The sequence below is a fragment of the Eleutherodactylus coqui genome, unplaced genomic scaffold (assembly GCF_035609145.1).
Source record: "Eleutherodactylus coqui strain aEleCoq1 unplaced genomic scaffold, aEleCoq1.hap1 HAP1_SCAFFOLD_32, whole genome shotgun sequence".
In the NCBI taxonomy this organism is placed as follows: domain Eukaryota; kingdom Metazoa; phylum Chordata; class Amphibia; order Anura; family Eleutherodactylidae; genus Eleutherodactylus; species Eleutherodactylus coqui.
This window is the reverse complement of record NW_027101865.1, coordinates 164,753-187,977: the sequence shown is the minus strand read 5'-3', so window position 1 is coordinate 187,977 and position 23,225 is coordinate 164,753. Positions and strand designations below refer to the sequence as shown.

General features: G+C 45.2%; 1 protein-coding gene across 1 annotated transcript in view; it reads left to right on the top strand.

Annotated features, from left to right (window-relative positions):
- The window catches only part of LOC136592634 (disintegrin and metalloproteinase domain-containing protein 33-like), an 81,902-nt gene extending 59,102 nt beyond the window's left edge, over nt 1-22,800 (top strand). The window contains exons 4-23 of the mRNA XM_066588620.1: nt 3,142-3,220; nt 4,684-4,760; nt 4,871-5,060; nt 5,564-5,629; nt 6,533-6,604; nt 7,570-7,730; nt 8,824-8,908; nt 9,727-9,869; nt 10,365-10,542; nt 10,614-10,703; nt 11,108-11,303; nt 14,815-14,923; nt 15,800-16,004; nt 17,574-17,654; nt 18,100-18,208; nt 18,371-18,509; nt 19,032-19,143; nt 19,388-19,615; nt 19,742-19,869; nt 19,963-22,800. Of these exons, the coding sequence (XP_066444717.1) occupies nt 3,142-3,220; nt 4,684-4,760; nt 4,871-5,060; nt 5,564-5,629; nt 6,533-6,604; nt 7,570-7,730; nt 8,824-8,908; nt 9,727-9,869; nt 10,365-10,542; nt 10,614-10,703; nt 11,108-11,303; nt 14,815-14,923; nt 15,800-16,004; nt 17,574-17,654; nt 18,100-18,208; nt 18,371-18,509; nt 19,032-19,143; nt 19,388-19,615; nt 19,742-19,869; nt 19,963-20,020 (2,506 nt within the window). The 3' untranslated portion in view covers nt 20,021-22,800. The remainder of the gene's footprint in view (nt 1-3,141; nt 3,221-4,683; nt 4,761-4,870; nt 5,061-5,563; nt 5,630-6,532; nt 6,605-7,569; nt 7,731-8,823; nt 8,909-9,726; nt 9,870-10,364; nt 10,543-10,613; nt 10,704-11,107; nt 11,304-14,814; nt 14,924-15,799; nt 16,005-17,573; nt 17,655-18,099; nt 18,209-18,370; nt 18,510-19,031; nt 19,144-19,387; nt 19,616-19,741; nt 19,870-19,962) is intronic.
- Nucleotides 22,801-23,225: the final 425 nt, after the last annotated feature.

Genomic DNA, 23,225 nt, shown 5'->3' with positions numbered 1-23,225 from the left:
CTCTAGCTGCTCCTTATTTATCTACCCACCAGTTTATCTGATTAATCAGCCTGCAGGTAGTACGCTCCCTGTTGCTCCACATACAACAGAAACCAAGGGGAGATGCACCTCTGACCACACCTCTATCTGTAACAAATGCTGTCTGGAGTCCAGGATGTTTAGTTCACTGAGAATTGTTTAAACTAGATACAACGTGACAAACTCCCAGCTGTGAGAAGTAGTAATCAAGGTAGGGTTTACTCCATGCCTGTAAAAGGGATGAGTTCTATTCACAAATAGCAAGCAGAGATATCGAAAACAGTAACTTGTAATACAAAGTCTATTAAAAAGTTTCTCCACTTTCCATTCCACAATGTTGCAGCTTCAGAGCCGTTTATTTTGGATGCTGCTTGGGGTTGTCCGCAGCTATCGGTCGCGTTCAGCTCTCACTTTACTACAATATATCAGATTTGTGGATTTCAGCTTATTTTTCTGCAAATTTGTGTAAAGTTGGAGATTTGTGTTGTAGCCAACACTTCCTGCTGACACATGCGAAAAGACGAAAAACAGAGCTGGGTGAAAGCCGGGTCTCCTGAGGGAGGGAAATGTGCTGATCCTGAGGGGCATCACATCCTAGTCAGATTTATGGATGACGTACGAATCATGGTTCATATGTGGGTACATGTATATATGTGATACTATATATGTAGTTATATAATACACTGCAGTATATGTACATATGTGACTCTTTATATGAGACCCGCGTGATACTTTGTGTATATTCAATCCTTAGGTTATGCAAGTGTATAGGATGATCCGTTATATGATACTTTACATGTACATATGTGACTCATTGTATGATATTTGTTTGATGGTGTATGTTTTATTTATACTTAGATGCTTGATGCTTTAAATGTGATTTATATGAAACTATGCACATACACTTATCCGCATAAACCCATCCCTCCACTGGTAGGAGCATATATAACCTGTGGGTGTGGCAGAACCTAAAGATAAAAGTGGCAGTTCCTGCCACACTCAGGTGGAAGTGATGGCTCAGTGTAGCTGAAAGGGATGTGGGGGCCTTGATTTGGACAGGTACAATAACCCTCAAATCTTACCCTGGTAAGGTCTAGTGTGGACCAGTGGAGGCCTCAAGCCGTCCAGGGACGACAACCCTCCACTCTTACCCTTTTGGGGGTGTAAATGAACTTTGTGTTAAAAGAAAGACCAATCTCACGAGTTTTCCTGATGTGATGCAGGTGGGCGTGAAGAATCTTGTACCCTATTGTACGGCCTTTAGCTTGGATACAAGATGTGATACAGGTAGGCATGGAGGCTCTAGTACACTGTTGTACCACCTCTAGCTTGGCTACAAGATGTGATACAGGTAGGCATGGAGGATCTAGTACCCTGTTGTACCGCCTCTAGCTTGGATACAAGATGTCATACGGGGGGGAAGGGGACATGGAGGCTCTAGTACTCTGTTGTACCACCCCTAGCTTGGATACAAGATGTGATATGGGTGGGCATGGAGGCTCTAGTACCCTGTTATCCCACCTCTAGCTTGGATACAAGATGTGATACAGGCAGGCATGGAGGCTCTAGTACGCTGTTGTACCGCCTCTATCTTGGAGATAAGATGTGATACCGGCAGGCATGGAGGCTCTAGTACCCTGTTGTACTGCCTCTAGCTTTGATACAAGATGTGATACCGGTGGGCATGGAGGCTCTAGTATCCTGTTGTACTGCCTCTAGCTTGGATACAAGATGTGATACAGGCGGGCATGGAGGCTCTGGTACCCTGTTGTACTGCCTCTAACTTGGATACAAGATGTGATACGGGCGGGCATGGAGGCATACAGGTTCCATATGGTTTCCTGCAGTATATTGCTCCACATTTGCTATAACCAAGCCTCTGGATCGTGTAAACTTGTAGACTGGAAGTTGGCATCCCAGATGGTCCCATACATGTTCTATTGGTGATAAATCTGGCAAACAAGCAGCCATGGAAGTGTGACAATGTTGTGGGGGCTCCTGTGACCCTCTTGTGTGTGCGGCCATGGAAGTGTGACAATGTTGTGGGGGCTCCTGTGTGCGGCCATGGAAGTGTGACAATGTTGTGGGGGCTCCTGTGACCCTCTTGTGTGCGGCCATGGAGGTGTGACAATGTTGTGGGGGCTCCTGGGACCCCCTTGTGTGTGCGGCCGAGCATTATCTTGCTGGAAGCCACCATGAGAAGAACAAATGTGGCTGCAGGATGTCCTGACCATATCGCTGAGCTGTCATTGTCCCTCGTATCACCACTAAGGGTGACCGACTGTCATATGCTATGGCCCCCCAGACCATCAAACCAACAGGGGGCAGTGTGCCGCCCCACAGCAAAGGCAGGATTGAGGCATTCACCCGAGGTCTCCAGACACGAACATGGCCGTCGTCAGTGCCCAAACTAAACCTGGATTCATCACTGAAGACAACCCGGTTCCACTCAGTAGCATCCAGTTTCACCATTCATGATACCACTGCAAACTGAGGTGATGGTGGGTGTCAGAGGCTGTACATGTAACGTGAAAGCAAATGTCCTTCGTCCAAGTCGGACGCTCTTCTCTACTGGTGGTCTGTCAGACGCTCTTCTCTACTAGTTGTCTGTAGGGGGCGTCCTGAGCCTGGTCATCTTGTGTGCCCTCAGCCACTGGTCCCAACACCTCCTAACAGTCTGGTCAGAACGGCCCTGCGGGGGACAATTCATCAATACGACCATCCAGCTTCTCACATTAATGCGCCCCTCTAAGACTCTGGTAACAGAGATTCTTCTCTGTGTCGGAGGGGCGTCTAGTGGTCAACAAGCTCTACAAGCGAAAGAAGAGGTCACTACACACAAGGAGCCTCCGAGAGCTTCTTATAGGCCAAGGGAGGAACCACTTTTAGGGCCTCCGGTGACAAGACCGTTCATCTAATCACCACAACTCTCACCATTACAGATCTGCCTGAGATGGAATTGCATGCCAGGGTTTTACAACATAGCGACTTCTTCTGGGGGCGGAGTGTTTTGGACAAAGAGTGTAAATATAGAGTATATATTAATGTGTGATACTTTTTGATACTTTATGTGTATGATATGCTGTCTATGAATACTAACAAGCATCTTCTATCCCCTTCCAGCCTCTTGCTTTCTCCAGGGTTCACAGAGACGCACTACACCGAGGACGGAGAGATGGTGACTCTGAGCCCAAATCACACAGTGAGTTCTGCAGAAATGACAAATCTTATTTCCGGTAAACATCTGATAGAGATCTGCGTGAGATAACGCTTATCTCTCAGGATCCGGGTCATATTACTGCACCATCAATGACAACATGATGTAGGAGGAAATCACCGGAGATGTGTGTCACATCGGTTCCTTCCTGAAGACGTTACTGTAAGAAGACTGCAACACACTAAGAAGCTGTACAACTGCACACTGACGCTGTGCATACAACCCTTAAAGGGAAAGTCCCATCCTCAGCATTTATGGCATGTCTACAGCATATCCCTCACCTATCGGGTGAAAAGGGGTCCGATAACACCCTCGCAATGCAGGGCATTCATTCACAACTGCTGCAGACTTCAAACATTAACCCCTTCAGGACAAGAGATTTTTCATCTTCGTTTTTTTTGTCCTCACACATCAAGAGCCACGACTTTTTACTTTTTCCCTTCACACGAGTCGTAAGGGGGAAGAAATTTTAAAATGTAATTGCGAAATTTTTAGTGAGGGAGGTTTAGCTTTTACAGCATTTACAGTGCAGTTACAATGACCTATGAGCTTCGTTATGTGGGTCGGCCCAACTACGGTGATACCAAACTCAGAAGAGTTGTTTAAAATGTTTTTATGTTTTTAAATAATGAATACGGTTTTTTTCTTTAAAAAAACACAATGGGTTTCTGAGATTTTAAGTTTGGAGCTTTACGTGCACAGCGATACCAAATATATGAGATTTCTTAATTGTTTAGATTTTTATGGGGAAAACGGGTTGTTTCTTAACTTAATCATTTTTTTTTACCTTTTTTTTTACCCCTAAAAAACCTTGTTACATTTTTTTACACTTTAATTTACTTGAACTTGTGATTATTTGATAACTTGTACTATATACTGCAATACTTAAGTATTGCAGTATATAGTGATTTTTGATGTTTATCAAGTGGGCAGGGCTTGATAGGCATCGGTGCATAGCAGCCCAGGAAGCCGTCAGTAGGCTCCGGGCTGCTATGCTAGCTCATTAGCAACCCCCGCATCATGTTGCAGATGGTGCCGATAAGGCAAGAAGAGGGTGGCTCCTCTCCCTCTGACTGATCAGTCAGCTTTGACCATGGCATCTAAAGAGTTAACTGCCGTAATCAGAGATAACTTTGATCTCAGCAGTTCTTGGTAGCTGTCAGAAACAGGTGATAGTCGCCAAATATGGAGTGTACTTGGCTCGAAAGCAATTCCATACACACTTAAAGACCGCCCAATGTAAATTTACCGTCAGTGGTTGTGAAGGGGTTAATGTGTCGCTCCCACTGTTGAAGTCTATGGGAGTTGGTAAAGATATTCAGCTTAGTGAGGTGGAAGGCTTAATGGGTTTCCAGGCTTCTCTCCTCCCAGGTTACAGAGAGTATGGGATGATGGGAATGGCGCTCCTTCTATCCCTTCATTCACTCCCATTCTCATCCCATCTATAGGAGCATTGTTACTACCACGGCCGGGTGAAGGGTCATGACACGTCTTCGGTGGCTCTTAGTACCTGCTCAGGGATCAGGTGAGACAAATCCATGAAATGATGATATTTGATTATAAGAAGTGTTAGATCTCTTATACAATGCATCGTCACGTATGATAATGACCCGGGCCATGTGCTCTTATTTCCAGTGGCCTCATTGCCCTCAGTGCCAACAACAGTTTCTACCTCCACCCTCTTGCGGGGCCAAGCTCCAGAACCCACATGCTGTACCCGACTAAGGACCTGCCCATTAATGGAGGGAGCTGTGGGCATGAAGGACACTCCTATCCTGCCACCTCTCAGCTGGATGACTTCCTCTCGCAGCCCGGGCACCACAGGGTAAGGCTGTAAAGAACAGGGCAGAACAGCTGGGCAAGCAGTGTATTGTGCTGTATACACCGAGCAGAAGTCTCTCCAGTCTATGAACCACCCATTAGAGAAAAACCTGGCTGGCAGGGTTTCCCTTTAAGGGCTGATTCAGATGGGAGAGTACCCACCACAGTATGACAACATGAAAGTCATGCAGAATAAGCCGCCTGATGATATGATGATATCTCTCCATGAGCCTGGGGTATAGAGAATAAGCATTGCATCTCTAAGCTTTAAACTGCCATCTAGTGGTCATTGTATGGAACAGGTTTAGCACTTGGCTATCACAGTACTTTGTCTCCACCTGCTGGCTGAGTGCTGAAATGCCTCCTGCTCTAAAGATGATAGAAGTGTCATGAAATAATAACAATAAATCATGTTTTATAGTAGGTCAGAGATTTAGAAGAACGCCCCCTACTGCTGATACGTGGCTATATGTACAATCTAAATGTTAATAATCTCTCGTATTGCAGATGAAGAGGAATGTCTGGGGGGCTCAGAAGTACATGGAGTTATATATCGTCGCCGACAACTCACTGGTGAGGTTTTAAGGTTATTAAACAGAGATGCATACACGCTTTACTCACATCTAAAACATATATATGTGACCCGTATCTGTCAGTCTTTATTTCATGTCTCCTTTCCGTACAACAGACTATCCTCTTCTGTGGCTCTAAAATGTCACCCAGTCTCTTAGGCTGATAATGCCCTCGGCTTTCGCTGACTCCAGATCCTTCTTCCCATCTTCTATTTTAAGTCTCTGCATTTTCTTTTCTGTATGCCTCATGTGTTTTCAAATAGATTTAGAGGGTAGTTGAGGACCCCATTGCTGTCCCCATTTAATTAGTTTTGGATAATTCTATTTTATACAAGCCACTTGGAAACATAGAGAATTGATAGCAGAACAATATCATCTGGTCCATTTAGTCCGCCCTTATATTATTTCTCTCTTAGGATAGATAGATGCTTATCACAGGCTTCAATTCAATGCATGTTGCTTCTGATCCTCCCCCAGCTGGTCTCAGATTGTGCCCCTTGGTTCTGGTCTCTCCTTCCCATTATCCATTCTCTCACTATGTATGTCTCCTTTCTGTCTCATGTTTCACAAACTGACTTGTTCTGGTTATTTAGGGATCCCACTGCTCTCCCTTTTTCATTAGCTTCTTCTCAGTCTAGCGTATTTTACACAAGTTCTCTTCTTATAGTTCTGGTTCCGCTCTTCCCTTTGCAGCCCTTCTCTGTCTCCATGTATGTCTGCTCTATTCCACATGTGTCTTATACAGCATGGTTGGTTCTTGGGTAGTTATGGATCCCATTGCTGTCCCCTTTTTTAGCTTTGACGTTCTACACTTTGTATTACTACCTGGAACACCATTTATTTCAGTGGTGCACAACATATATTGTTGATCTCTCCATGAAATCGTTGATTCTCTGTTTGACAGTTCAGGAAACAAAACAAGGATCTGGGAAAAACAAAGCAACGTATTATGGAGATCGCCAACTTTGTAGACAAGGTGAGTGCATGAGAAGGGAAATGTTATATGTCATAGGCAACCTTAGTGGAGAATGCAAAGCTAAACGGTTCTGTGGGCCACTGTAAAGACTTCAAGCTGACTATACCCATACAGGATAGTGCTCTGATTACTATAGGGGGATGGAGATAAGCAGCCGCCAGACACCTCGGGACCAAAAATCTCCTACAAGAATAGAAATGCAGGCTTATAAAAATCTGGCAGGTATGATCTTGTGTGATCGCAATGTTTGCTCTTGAGAGTCAGTCAGGATGCTTCCTTCGGGTGCCTACCCACTAGCGCTTTTTTTCCGGTGCGAATTCGCTGCATTTATTTTTCAATTGTCAATGGGACTTTCTAATGTTAAAAACGCAGCGCACCAAAAACGGCAACTTGCGTTTTTACTGTGTTGCATTTTTAACATTAGAAAGTCCCATTGACGATTGAAAAAAAGAAAAAACGCAGCGAATTCGCAGCGGATAAAGACCCCTAGTGGGTAGGCACCCTTATGCTTCAGACTGATAGAAAATCCCACAAAATCATGGATAAACCACTTTAGTAGGACCCCCATCTAGTAGCGTTGGGCTCCTTTGGTGTTCACAACTACAGCAGTTCATCGTGGTGTAGATTCCACTAGGTGATAAATCGTCCTGCAGGAATATTGGCCCCTGCGGACAGGAAGCTTCTTGTTGTTGCTGCAGATTAGATGGAGGTGCTGAAATGTTCTGACCGGCTGACAGGAAGGGGTCAGCGATTCATGCTGCTTGCGCCAAATTCTGACCTCCCATCAGCAACAGACATCTGGGTCCAGAATTGATTTTGATAATGGTTACCTCTACAGCTTATTGTCAGGAGATCCTTCTAGCAAAGGGGGATTCTCCAAAATGCCCAAGGTGCCATTTAGATAGGAAGTGCAGATTCTGATCCCAGGTCGTGGGTGTAACTATTGTTCTCTGTTGTCTGAACAGTTTTACATGTCCGTGAACATTAAGGTTGCCCTTATCGGCCTGGAGGTGTGGACCGAGAGGGACCAGTGTGATATTCGGGATGACGCCAACTACAGTCTGAAAACTTTCCTGTCCTGGAAGCAGAAACTGAGAAAGAAGCATGACAATGCCCAGCTGATCACGTCAGTATGATATCATTGCCTCGTATATTAGTATATCGCTCCATCTTCAGTATTACATCATGCTGTACCTTCACTTATTGATAACTGTTAGTGAGTAACCCCACATGTCAGCTTGGGGGCGCTCTTGCTGCTTCACCCTAGCATACACCCGGTCCTGGGACATCATTCGCCGGCTCTACTTCTCCTCAGGGTCCTCTCCTCTCTTTCCATCTACATGGCCCCTATTGAGCAGACCGTCAGGAGATTTGAGTTTCTATATGATCTCTACACTGAAGCCACCCAACCATATACATCTTCCTGTGACATCACACCTTTGCTACTACAAACCGCCAGTGATTGTCTGTCCTCTGTGACTCTTACAAAACCTAAACTTCTTGTGTTTCCGCCATCTAATATCCGGCCTCCTCCTAACGTCCATCTGAGTCTGTGATACCACCATAACTCCTCGCTGCTCGCCCCGTTGGCTTGGGGTCATATTTGACTCTGACCTTTCCTTCACTCCCCGCATCCAGTCACTTGCTCGCCAATATCAGCGGCAACTCAAAAACATCTCCTGAATCCGCCCTTTTCTTACTGTGGAGACATTGAAAGCTCTTATTGTTGCCGTGATCCACTCTCATCCTGACTAATGTAACCCACTATGGATTGGTCTCCCCCTCACTGAACTCTCCCCTCTCCAATCTATCCTGAATGCAGCAGCCATAATTATCTTTTTATCCAGCTTCCACACCAATGTCTCCTCCCTGCACTGACGTCTCGTCCCGGGGCCGGTCGCCGCGCTGACGTCTCGTCCCGGGGCCGGTCGCCGCGCTGACGTCTCGTCCCGGGGCCGGTCGCCGCGCTGACGTCTCGTCCCGGGGCCGGTCGCCGCGCTGACGTCTCGTCCCGGGGCCGGTCGCCGCGCTGACGTCTCGTCCCGGGGCCGGTCGCCGCGCTGACGTCTCGTCCCGGGGCCGGTCGCCGCGCTGACGTCTCGTCCCCTGGGGCCGGTCGCTGCACAATATGTTGGAACTATATACAGATTATTATTCTTAAAGTTCTGCATACAAAGTGACTTTATATGTTGTTAATTATTTGTTTGTGTCTCTTTAAGGGGTGTGACCTTTAGAGGAACGACCATCGGAATGGCGCCCCTAGAAGGGATGTGTACTGCAGATAATTCTGGGGGAGTCAGTATGGTAAGAACTTGTAATTAGATGTTAGTGATCTATCCCTAATTAGCTCTACCTTATTCAACCATTTACACTTTGGGCCCGCCCCCGAGGAACCTCACTATACTTAATATGGCAGACAAGTGGACAAGAAGTTTCCACTAGAGAGAAATGACATGCTTTATATTGTGCACCCCTCATATATAAGTGGTATAGTCCACAGTAAGGTTGTGTTCACCATGGCGTTATCCCAGACGCCCTACTTCCCTTTTTCTGCTGTTTTACAGAGGCAGAACAATGAAAATTAACGGCAGGGACAGATCTGTGATATGCTGAACACTAACGACTATAATGGTCCGTCATGTTTCCATTATGGCGTCCGGTATTTGGCAAGAAAAGCAGTAGCGCTGCAGGCAGAGTTATTCTTTATGTAATCTGCGATGGAGACTCCTAATGGAACCTCTGTGATTGATGTAAAGAAGACTTCATAGATGCAATGAGGGTCGTCCCTGGCAATAATGGCTTCACTGGTGCGAGAATCATCAGCGTGTTACAAACAGCCTTACCCCTGATTTTGCTACATTTTAAATGCTGTCAGTTGCTCCTCAGCAGCAGATTGCTGTTATACATTATGTTGAATGCTGGCAGGTTTCAGTTTGTTGTTAAGGAGCGACTGATTGTCAAATATAGGAAATCTCAGTGAACCATGTCTAATGCTGAGAAAAAGCAAGAGCGGTTCCTGTAAGGGTTGATGATAATCCTTTGGATATTTCTGTGGCCCTGACGACCTTGAGTTTTAGGTGCTATGTACATTTATGGGGTGTTCTTATTTTCTCTGATTGTAGGACCACTCGGAGCTGGCGATTGGAGCGGCGGCTACCATGGCTCATGAAATTGGGCACAACTTTGGGATGAATCATGACCAAGAGCACTGCTGTGTAGAGGCCACTGCTGAACAAGGAGGATGCATCATGGCTGCTGCCACCGGGTGAGTGTGAGGACGGAAGCGAGGACATCTGGTATAAGTAATGGCCAGTGCCCATCTTCAGATTCCAGAAGGGGGTGAGCCCTATGTAGATGGGAGCATGGTTCTGCGGACCGGTGGACATCATGGCACACTTAGTGGGTAATGGGTAGAACGGAGCATTCTTTTTCTTCTTACGTAGACTCATTTGAGAGGTTCTTACAGCAGAAACCACATGTAATAAGGAGTATGGCTTCACGGGTCATTGGGGATGTAGGACCATAACTGACTAGAGCCTTTCTCTATACTGATGAGGTCCAACAAGCCAGACCAGATCTGTGCATGAATACTGTCTCTTGTTGGATAAGTCACTTTCCAAGATGACCAAGCAAGACACAGTGGCTACCAGGTCCTTCTGGTTATCGAGAATGGGTCACAGCAGTTAGACCCCACCAATCAGATATTGATGGCATACCATGGTGTCCTTCTAATGAGCGGTCTTCTCTCCTCCTTTTCCAGACACCCTTTTCCCCGTAAGTTCAGCTCATGCAGCCAGCAACAGTTGCGAAATTACTTCCAGAAAGGGGGCGGCATGTGTCTATTCAATATGCCAGACACCAAGGACCTGGTGATGGGGAAGAAGTGTGGAAATGGCTTCTTGGAAGAGGGAGAACAGTGTGATTGTGGAGAGCCTGAGGTAAGTCCTGGCCTACTGGATTTCAGTTGTCTCTCCTCTCAACACAGAATAATGGAGAATGTCTCCTGCAGGAATGTACCAATCCGTGCTGCAATGCCAAAGACTGCTCCTTGAAGGGCGAAGCCCAGTGTGCGCATGGCGACTGCTGCCAAAATTGCAAGGTGAGGAACTCCAAGGCGAAGCCTACAGCCAATGAGTGGAGTAACACATGGACTGTTGACCAGGGAAAGGGACATACCGGCTCAGAGCTATCATCTCAGATTACTCTACTTTATACTATCTTCTGACTGGCAGCCATCGTAGACATATGACTAAAACCTTTAACTTTGATGTAGAGCTTTTCACCGTAGTGTTATATGGCCTGTTAAAAGGACTCATTCTGTATCCTGATCATTGAGGGTCCGGCCAGTGTAATGGCCATAATCGTCTGACTCGTCCACGACCTGCCCGTTCTTGGGTTGTGGATGTCCCAGTAGTCTGAGCCCCACTGATCAGTGCTTTATGACATGTAGATCTGCTGTATAACTCTAATATATGTGATTCTTTTTTATCTTTGTGTCCATAGTTAAAGTCTGCTGGGACCCTCTGCCGTGAGATGTCCGGAGCCTGTGACCTGCCTGAGTTCTGCCGAGGAGACGACCCCTTCTGCCCAGCCAATGTGTATATGTTAGATGGCTCTCCCTGTGCCTACGGCGAGGCCTACTGTGTCAATGGCATGTGTCTGACCCACGAACAGCAATGTGTGCACCTGTGGGGAGCAGGTATGTGCAGAACAAGCTACATATACATTAATATTTACCTCCGATGATGATGTTGCAGTTTCCATGAAGTTATTTTGAAAGTGCAGACAAGCTTCTTAGTCAGCGTATGATGTGATCAGTTCAGGACGTTGAATATCCTTCTTTAGGCATCGGGCTCATGCCCACGGCCGCGGCAGGCTCCACAAGCGGAATACCGCAGCAGAGTCCGTCACAGCGCCCCCCCCCCAAAGACCCCATACTCACCTCTGGATGCGCTGTGCAGCTCCCGCATGCCATGGCTGCCGTGTCATATGACACAGTGGGTGGGGCGCGTATTCACGCTACACTTTTGCTGTACTACAGCAGAGGTATAGCATGAAGGCCGGCTTCTATTAACTACAATGGAAGCCATCCGGGCGTATTCCTGCGGCAAGTAGGACATGCTGCGGGTTATTTTACGCTACGGAATTCCGCAGCATGAACACTGAGCTATTAAGTGCAATACACCCTAACAGCTGCAGTGAAATGCTGCGGATTTCCACCACGTTTCATGCGGCGGAAATCTGAACGTGCGCATTAAATTCCTGTATTGTATAGTTTGTTGTGGTTGTATATCACTGTTCTGCTGGTGGAGTCACTGTGTACATACATTATTTATCTTGCACTGCTCCTGAGCTACATCCTGTATTATCCTCCAGAGCTGCACTCACTATTCTCCTCCTGGAGTCACTGTGTACATACATTACTTATCCTGTACTGCTCCTGAGCTACATCCTGTATTATCCTCCAGAGCTGCACTCACTATTCTGCTGGTGGAGTCACTGTGTACATACATTACTTATCCTGTACTGCTCCTGAGCTACATCCTGTATTATCCTCCAGAGCTGCACTCACTATTCTGCTGGTGGAGTCACTGTGTACATACATTACTTATCCTGTACTGATCCTGAGTTACATCCTCTATTATACCCCAGAGCTGCACTCACTATTCTGCTGGTGGAGTCACTGTGTACATACATTATGTATCCTGTACTGCTCCTGAGCTACATCCTGTATTATCCTCCAGAGCTGCACTCACTATTCTGCTGGTGGAGTCACTGTGTACATACATTACTTATCCTGTACTGCTCCTGAGCTACATCCTGTATTATACCCCAGAGCTGCACTCACTATTCTGCTGGTGGAGTCACTGTGTACATACATTACTTATCCTGTACTGATTCTGAGTTACATCCTGTATTATCCTCCAGAGCTACACTCACTATTCTGCTGGTGGAGTCACTGTGTACATACATTACTTATCCTGTACTGATTCTGAGTTACATCCTGTATTATACTCCAGAGCTGCACTCACTATTCTGCTGGCGGAGTCACTATGTACATACATTACTTATCCTGTACTGATCCTGAGTTACATCCTGTATTATACTCCAGAGCTGCACTCACTATTCTGCTGGTGGAGTCACTGTGTACATACATTACTTATCCTGTACTGATCCTGAGTTACATCCTCTATTATACCCCAGAGCTGCACTCACTATTCTGCTGGTGGAGTCACTGTGTACATACATTATGTATCCTGTACTGCTCCTGAGCTACATCCTGTATTATCCTCCAGAGCTGCACTCACTATTCTGCTGGTGGAGTCACTGTGTACATACATTACTTATCCTGTACTGCTCCTGAGCTACATCCTGTATTATACCCCAGAGCTGCACTCACTATTCTGCTGGTGGAGTCACTGTGTACATACATTACTTATCCTGTACTGATTCTGAGTTACATCCTGTATTATCCTCCAGAGCTACACTCACTATTCTGCTGGTGGAGTCACTGTGTACATACATTACTTATCCTGTACTGATTCTGAGTTACATCCTGTATTATACTCCAGAGCTGCACTCACTATTCTGCTGGCGGAGTCACTGTGTACATACATTACTTATCCTGTACTGATCCTGAGTTACATCCTGTATTATCCCCCAGAGCTGCACTCACGGTTCTGCTGGTGGAGTCACTGTGTACATACATTACTTATCCTGCACTGATCCTGAGTTACATCCTGTATTATGCTCCAGAGCTGCACTCACTATTCTGCTGGTGGAGTCACTGTGTACATACATTACTTATCCTGTACTGATCCTGAGTTACATCCTGTATTATACTCCAGAGCTGCACTCACTATTCTGCTGGTGGAGTCACTGTGTACATACATTACTTATCCTTTACTGCTCCTGAGTTACATCCTGTATTATACTCCAGAGCTGCACTCACTATTCCGCTGGTGGAGTCACTGTATACATACATTACTTATCCAGTACTGACCCTGAGTTACATCCTGTATTACACTCCAGAGCTGCACTCACTATTCTGCTGGTGGAGTCACTGTGTACATACATTACTTATCCTGTACTGCTCCTGAGCTACATGCTGTATTATACTCCAGAGCTGCACTCACTATTCCGCTGGTGGAGTCACTGTATACATACATTACTTATCCTTTACTGCTCCTGAGTTACATCCTGTATTATACTCCAGAGCTGCACTCACTATTCTGCTGGTGGAGTCACTGTATACATACATTACTTATCCTGTACTGCTCCTGAGTTACATCCTGTATTATACTCCAGAGCTGCACTCACTATTCTGCTGGTGGAGTCACTGTATACATACATTACTTATCCTGTACTGATCCTGAGTTACATCCTGTATTATACTCCAGAGCTGCACTCACTATTCTGCTGGTGGAGTCACTGTGTACATACATTACTTATCCTGTACTGACCCTGAGTTACATCCTGTATTATACCCCAGAGCTGCACTCACTATTCTGCTGGTGGAGTCACTGTGTACATACATTACTTATCCTGTACTGCTCCTGAGTTACATCCTGTATTATCCTCCAGAGCTGCACTCACTATTCTCCTCCTGGAGTCACTGTGTACATACATTACTTATCCTGTACTGATCCTGAGTTACATCCTGTATTATCCTCCAGAGCTGCACTCACTATTCTGCTGGTGGAGTCACTGTGTACATACATTACTTATCCTGTACTGATCCTGAGTTACATCCTGTATTATACTCCAGAGCTGCACTCACTATTCTGCTGGTGGAGTCACTATGTACATACATTACTTATCCTGTACTGATCCTGAGTTACATCCTGTATTATACTCCAGAGCTGCACTCACTATTCTGCTGGTGGAGTCACTGTGTATATACATTACTTATCCTGTACTGATCCTGAGTTACATCCTGTATTATACTCCAGAGCTGCACTCACTATTCTGCTGGTGGAGTCACTGTGTACATACATTACTTATCCTGTACTGCTCCTGAGCTACATCCTGTATTATACTCCAGAGCTGCACTGACTACTCTTCAGACTTCAGAGCTAAAATCTCAGTTATTAGCATTGTATCTAACAACATACATACTGACTGTTTCCAAAAGCCAACAGCAGAATTTAAAAAAAAAGATTAATCTTCTGCAAATCTGAACCTTGATTTTCTCTCCCACCTTTCTACAGGAGCACGGCCGGCACCGGACATCTGCTTCATTGATGTGAACAAGGCTGGGGACAAATACGGGAACTGCGGAAAAGACGGCCAGGGGCAATTTGTAAAGTGTGAATTAAAGTAAGTCAAGTTTAGCCATTATACCCAGAAAGGAAGACATAATGACGAGCAAGAGCAGACCTCCCACATTTACTGCTCTGATCCGACCAGGGAAACAATCAGCCTCTCACCCATAAGACTCCCCTTTCTCACAACTTCGGTTAGGGTCGGGGTACTCTGCTGGTCCCTGGACTTAGGTGTTCCTTGGATGGTCTAGTGATAGACCCCCTGGATAATGTCTAGTGGAGTGTAACCAGACACAAGGAGAATAGTTGGATGCTTTACCACTATGGACAATGACAAGATCAGTGATTCGAGAAAGAAGAGATGTAGTCAAACTGGAGCGTAAACTGGCCAGTAGTCAGACATGCCAGTCAGACAGGATCAGGTATGTGGTACCTTGGATTAGTCGTGAGTGTTGTGTAGGGTCAGTCAACAGAGGTCAGGCAGCAATCACCCACACGGTACCAAGGATTAGACATGAGAGTATGGATCAGGTCAGAAGAAGTATGGATCAGGTAAAGATGGTCAAGTAGAACATTTGCGATACTGTGGGACAGATGTAAGAGTAGTCAGTTGAGTGGAGGGTCAGCATGTGGTCAGACAGGATCAGGATGCAGTAAAGTGAAGAATCCTAAAGAGTATTCAAAAAAGCCAAATTACAAAACGTGAAGTTTAACCAAAACCAAATTAGGATACAAACACCAGAATCGGCACTTTAAATAAACAGCTCCTAACTGTGATTGGATGGAGAGTCACGGGGTATCTACATGTGCCACCTGGCATCCTCGTCAGCAGGCTCATTGGTCACTCATTGGGTCCTTCATCAGATCATGGGATCATTGGTTATGGTCATGTTCACCTTATCCAGCAACTCTTGATGTATTTTTTTTACAGAGATTCCAAGTGTGGGAAGATCCAGTGTGAGAGCAGCGCCCAGAAACCCAAACATGATAATATGGTGTCTATGGACACCACCATTGAGTTCAATAGATATAAGGTGAAGTGTCGAGGCACATACTACTACTCGGTGCAGGAAGGTGAAGGTGACTCCTCCGACCCAGGGCTAGTCATGACTGGGACCAAGTGTGGAGATGGCATGGTGAGTGTCAGATGATGCATTAGACATAGTACATGTTCAGTGGCATCATGTTTAGCATTTGTACATTGAGTAACATAAATGTGACCCATGAAAGGAGGCTGTGTGATGGGCCGCTAGTTGTTTGGTGTAACAATGGAGAAGACTATCCATGAGGAACAATAAAGCTAATAGTGTGGGGAAACAATCGCCCCTGCTCTAGATGATCCTCCCACTGGGAGGGGTGGACCACCTTCTGCGTGTCACCAGGCCTGGAGGGGTGGACCCCCTTCTGCTTGTCACCAGGCCTGGAGGGGTGGACCCCCTTCTGTGTGTTCCCAGGGCAGCAGGGGTGGATCCCCTTCTGTGTGTTCCCAGGACTGGAGGGGTGCACCCCCTTCTGTGTGTTCCCAGGGCTGGACCCCCTTCTGTGTGTTCCCAGGGCTGGAGGGGTGGACCCTTTTCTGCGTGTCACCAGGCCTGGAGGGGTGGACCCCCTTCTGCATGTTCCCAGGCCTGGAGGGGTGGACCCCCTTCTGCGTGTCACCTTATTGTTTTTTATAGTCTTTTGTTTTTTGGTTGTCCTTGATTTGTAACATCAATTATTTACAGATCCGTTCGCCGCGGCGGACTATTTCTTCGTGTACAATGTTTTTTTGTCACATTTTACCATAACTGCAGTAATTTGCCGAGCGTTGGTCCGCGGACCGTTTGAACATTTACATTATCAAGGGGTATTTTTCAGGCATAGACAAACAATTTTCAGGTCAGGGAGGAGCACATCATTTTTTGGGGGTGCACACTCTTATCAGGTGCCCAGGTACTTTTTTGGAAAGTTTACATACTTTTCCAGGGTACACAAACATTTTAGGGAGAAACCGTTTCCAAAGGCACAAACATTTCAGGGGGGCACACAGACTTTTTGCAGGCACATAGACATTTTTGGTTGATGCACGTTTATTTTGTTTGTTACGTGGTTTTCAGGGGGCACATACTTTTTGGTGGCAGACACATACTTGTCCATGAACACGCAAACTTTTTTGGGGGGGAAACCGTTTTCAGGGAGGCACATACATTTTATGGAGGCGCACAGAGTTTGCCCAGACGTTTTAGGGTGCATATGCTTTTTGTGGAGCTTGCATACCCTTTAAAAGACAAATACTTTTGGGGGAGTTTTTCCTCTGTACCCTCCAGACTCCTATCTTCTCCAAGCAAATGTGTTTCCTCCAGATCCCCTTGTCCTCTCCGGATCTCTCTTCCCTCTCCAGAACCCTCTAGACACCTTTGGCTGTAGTTCATCTCCAACAGCAATAAAGGACTTAGCAAGTTGAAGTCAAGCATTTCCTATCCTTCTTTCCTCTGACCTCTTCCACCAGGGCCTATCAGGAGACCCCCAAACACTCATCTCATTGGTCTCCAAGTGTTTACTTTTGTCCTTGGCCATTTTTAATTCATTCTCCCAATAATATTGTATATCTACTATTCATATCAGTGTATTACACACCGGGTATATAGACGACGTCTCATTTCTCTGCTTGAGCGGTTTCTGTATCGGAAGCCCCAGTGTGACATTGTTGTCATGTCTCATTCTAGGTGTGCAGAGATGGACAATGCCAGAACGCTTCCTTCTTCTTCAACTGGGATAAATGTATGGCTAAATGCAATGGGCACGGGGTGAGTACAAAAATGTACATAAGAAGTAGTCTACACAATAAAAACGGCCAGTAGCAGAAAAAAGCTATAATCATCAGCCACAAGATGTCAGCTTGATGTTAGTGAACAGAAACATTCTTGTCTAAATACAAAAAATGTAAAGCTTATCCTGAGGGTTTGTCACAGTGTATCAGTGTAGATAATTCTCTGTGAACCCAAACAACTTTCTCTCCGCTCCTGGATTCCAGGCGGACATCTCAGCTTTGTGAGTTGGACTACAGTAGGTCAAAGTATGGTTTAACTCCCTGGAATTAGCAGGTGGTCTATGATGTATGGGCGCATCCACCCCAATATTGTCTTGTCCTCATATTACACCCCGAGGCACATGGAGAAGATAACTACCCAGCTGCCCACATCATATACAGTAATTCATTACACACTGACCTGTCCCTTCACTATTGTCTAGGTCTGCAACAGTAACAAAAACTGCCATTGTAATGCGGGCTGGGACCCTCCATACTGTACATCGTCCGGCTACGGGGGGAGCACTGACAGTGGACCGGTTCCTGATGACTGTAAGTTAGTCCTTATGGATATTTGTGTGAATTCTACATTTGGGTAACAAATCATTACTTCATCATCATTCTCCATAGTCACAAGAAGATGATCTCAGGCTATAAACTACGGTCCACCCTCCATCACTATTTTAATGTTATACAATATGTTTCCTTTGACAGTTGAAGAAGGTCTCATTGTCTTCCTGCTACTCCTGTTCCTGGTCATCCTTCCACTTGTTATGTATGGGATCTACTATTGGTACCGAAAACCAGATTCTCAACTCAAGAAATGGGTCAACAAAAGCAGAGTAAAGTGCAGGTGAGAGAGTTATGTCATCAACGTATCCGCACTGTCCGTAGAATGTGCAGGGGGCCTGGACCTACTGTGTCACTGACTGATTTGTCTTTGGGCTACTCCTCAGGACTGGTGTAATAGGTCCTCTGATATTCCCTCTTTAATCCGTTTTTGTGGGATCTGGTCTTGGATGCAAGGAACCCTCAGGTTGTTTCCCTATAAGTAGTCTTAGTGCAGTGACACGACCCAGGGGAGTCAAAAAAGCATTTGAAGGTGGTACCAAAGGGGAGAGGCAAGGACACAGTTAAACATCTGTCTGAGGTCGGGGTAGACAAGACTTCATGCAATACAATAAATCAGGCTGGAGGCCAGGGCAGACAGCAATCGGGCAAGACATAGTCAGAGGTTGGAACAAGGGTAATTCGGGAAAGTTGTGTAGACAGGCTGATGTGTAAGGAAGGTATCTGACAAAAGCCTCCATGGCCCCAAATAATTTTCAACATAACCTCCCAGAGCTTCTTCCATAGTTGTCTTGTAATTTTACAGAATGGGGAACTCTAATCGTCAGCAGCCAGGCAGAGGACATTCCAACACAAACTTCACCCAACGCAATTTTCCATCTCCAGCTGCATCTTCAGCTACACCAGCTACACAAAAGGTAATGAAATGTCCCATGTGTAGTATTAATAATGTGGTCCATGGATTTCACAATCTGTCAATAAGTGGTATAGTCCAGCCTTGGGGTAACTAGAGACTTTCAGTCTTATGTTTTTGGAGCCCCATTGGATTTGATAGATGCTAGCTATGTAGTGTCCCAACACATCATAAGTCCATCATATTGTGAAATTCAATGTTCTTGATTCATTTTACCTATTCTCGGTGACTGATATTTCTCCCCACAGAGTTTCAGTGTTTTCCATGTGAAAAATGGAGCTTCACAAGTTAACTCTCAGCCAGTTAACATTGTGCGGCCATTGTTCACACCCAAGACCAACATACAGTTGAAACCATCAAGACCTCCTCCGCCAGTCAAGTCCTCCCCAGTCATACCAACCAAGCAGGACAATCAGTACTCAAAACTTCTACCCCCTAAGAAACCACTACCATCATGTCCTGTCCGGACCCCAAAGGTACCTCTGTCTGGTAACAAGTGTAAAGCTTTCAATTGCTGATGCTCTGCTGTATCTGAGATAAACTACTCTATAATACATATAGTTGAGGCTATAATTCCGTTTGTTTCTTTTGTATTCCTAAAGCTGACCGCCCCTCTAAAGCCGCTTCCCGGGAACCCTGTCAAGAAGGGAGGTCTTTTGGTAAAGACGCCTTCTACAAATGTGAAACCCCCTCTCACCAACTCGGCCATGCAAATGAAAGTCTCTCACTGGTAGGTGACACTTGTTATTATTATGGTCATGCCCGTATGCATGCTATTGGAGTAGGCTATGTAGACCTCACTCATATTTGTCTCTTCTTGAAGGCCAAAGCCAGTGGGTAGAGGTCAAGCAATATCTACAACCTTTCTCCAGAAGCAATGATGTAGACTCTAATACAAGAGTGGATAATGAAGCCAGGAACTAGGAGGTACGCCATCCTGATATTTGCACTGTGAGGATGAAAAGATTCCTAAAACTGCTGAGATTTCTGAGGCTGAAGGTCAAATGAGGACCAGTGATCATACTGGACACCGAGAGACCCTTCATTGTGTATTGCACTGAGCTACTTCATTGAGGAACTTCCATGATCTTCTCAAATGTATTTGAAATGATACCCTTGAATTCTACTGAGGCTTCAACATAATGAAACATACACTCCGTTGATGTTCTGCTGGACCCAGAGAGGTGAACGTTAAGAAGACATTTGTCTTTCCTGTGGACCATTATTAGACTTTGTCAGTGCCTTATAGAACTTTGTAAGAATATTGGGGTGAATGGAGAAAGACTGTCAAAAATTGCTATCTCATCATTTAACCATGTGTCTGCGAGGAAACTGGAGAAAAGTATTGCTACTCACCACGATCCCCATTATATCCTATTACATTTCTTATAGTAGATACTTCCAATGTCTTCTCATGTGGATCTATGATGATATCCGGGACTTTTGATGACACCTGTGACATTTTCCATTAGTTTGAATGTTGGTTTCATGAGAAGAAGAACTGAAGGAGTATAAGTGTTATGTTTCCTTCCAATGGATGAGAAAACTGTAGAAAAGTTATTGGCTCTTATGTTCAATAACTTCTATTATGGGTCCCTCCATTTCAATCATGATCCAAGTGATGCTTGCCTGAAATGGTCTAAATCGGCTATTTCAGTGGACCGTTATCTCATGAGTATCGCAAGTTTTAGGAAAAATATACACTGTTGACAAAAGTATTGGGACGCACATGGAAGGTGCTGAAATTTGATTTTGTTCACCTTTTTCAATACTGTGTCGGGCCGCCTTTAGCCTCAATGACTGCAGTAACCCTCCAAGGCAGGCTTTCAAATAGATGTGTGGAGGGATTTGTCTCCATTCCCCGAGGATCTTCAGATAGTGATACAGGGGATGATGGGTGTGTTGGGCGCACGGTACAGCAGTCTAGTTCATCCTGAAGATGCTCAATGGGATTGAGATCCGGACTTTGGGCTGGCTAATGAAGTCTGCAGATGTTCTACTACCCAACACTGTGCTGTATGACATGGTGCTGTACCAAAGTATTACCACAGGGTAGGTGATGCCACATTGTCCAGAATGTCTCTGTACCCATTGGTATTGAGGGTGGACTTCACTTTAACCAATGCCCGTAGTCCATCCCAGCAAACCCACCCACACCCAGCCACACACACACCATAGCAGAACCTCCACCAAACCTTACTGTTAAGACAATGCAGTCACATAGAAACTGCTCCCCAGGCAACTGCCACACCCAAGTGCCGCCATCTGATTGGTAGAAGGTGTACTATAATTCATCCACAACACTTGCTTCCACTCACTTACAGTCCGTCGCTCCGAGCACTATCACAGCCTCTATAATTTGACTGATGGAATGTTATGTGCAGCCGCTCATTCATGGTAACTCTTCACATGCAGTTCCCTACAGATGGTTATGGTACTGATGGATGTGCCAACAGACTGTGAGACCCGCTGAGTGAGAATAGATGATGTGTATGACGTCTTCTCAGCTCATACAAGATTTCGTTGTCCACGTTCTGTCAGTTTACGAGGTCTCCTTGAATATGGTGGCACCGCACACACCGGATGGCTTCCATTTGCTCACACATACTATCTACATATCCTCTCCATCTGACAGCACAGAATTGGTGGAGGTCTAATAGATTTGCCAACATAGTGTATTAAAACCTGAGAGTATTAATGTTTATTCGGAGGACTATATTATATACTGTATGCCCCAATACTTCTGCTAAGAGTTTACATTAATCTCTGGTATCATAGGAAATATGAATAATGCAATATGGTCAGTATACTATGTATACATGAGACCTGGTGCTGATATTCTGGATCCACACATAGTGACATTGGTCAATTTCTGTGCTCCTCCATCTGTGCTGACACTACCACTCCCAGCATTAGCTATGACTGCAGCTGTCAGCGTATGGTAGGAGTTGTAGTCTTAGCACAGTTGGCGGGAGCGACAGATTTCAGACCTCTCCTGTAGAAGTACCCAAGTTAACATTACATTTGTTGCCTAGGATCCTCTATGGTCACAGTATCCATTGAAGACCCCCGGTACTTTTATGAAGATCACTGCTGCAATTTTAACCTCTGCAGAGCGATATTTTTTAATAATAATAATAGAGGTGTACGTGAATATGGTTAGTATTTAAAGTGTCCCCTTAATGTATGTATTAGCTATGGGAATGACTAGCGTCAGTCTATAGTCAGAAGTGCATTATAAGATTGACAGGTGAAATCATTTTTGGTGCAGGTGGTGCTTTAAGGCCAGGTTAAGGGCTGATAAATAGGAAGGAAGTTAAATACATTTAGCTTAGTACAACACCTGGTGGCTGCATCCTGTGTTTATTGATGAGTATGAGGGACCGCCATGGGGTCTGCGCTGATGCCAGATTATAGAATTCTATCTAATCCTCCTCATGACCATAGAGCTTTATTCCTCCTTTTTTATGTTTGTATCTCCTACTATTGACCCCAGACTGCCACACCCGGACAGCCTGACAGGTGCCTTTCCCAAGACTGCTGAATGTTTACAAGGCTCGCTACTCCTGGGCCGTCTCTTGTTAGGATGATCTAATCATTTTGTATTGTATTTAATTTTGTGGTACAGAAAATAGGTTTTATTAAATTGCTTTTTTACGTGTTTTTGCTTTCTTTTCTATTTGTTATCTTGATTGTTGCACGATGTTGTGTTGCATAAAGGACAGACGTTGAAGTGAACCTGTGTAACTCTCTTATAGCCCTGCAACCATCTTCATATAGGTCAACAGATGGCAGACTGGAGTTGGCAATGTGGCGAAAGAATATTAACTCCAGTCCCGATGCGTGAATTCTGTTACTACAAAATGCGTTTTGTGACCACAGACACTGTTTTGCGGACGGCCCGCTGCACTTTGTTTTAGCTCATATGATGGAGGTGCAAACATGATCTCTATTTGTCTTTAGGGTTGTAAAATATTTCAATCACTTGCTTCTTGGCTTAAACTTGCCCAAACTGAACAGTTATTTGCCAGGTTGTTGCTGAGAATTCTAGCTTAATGTTCTTCTAACTCCATATTTCTTGTCCTT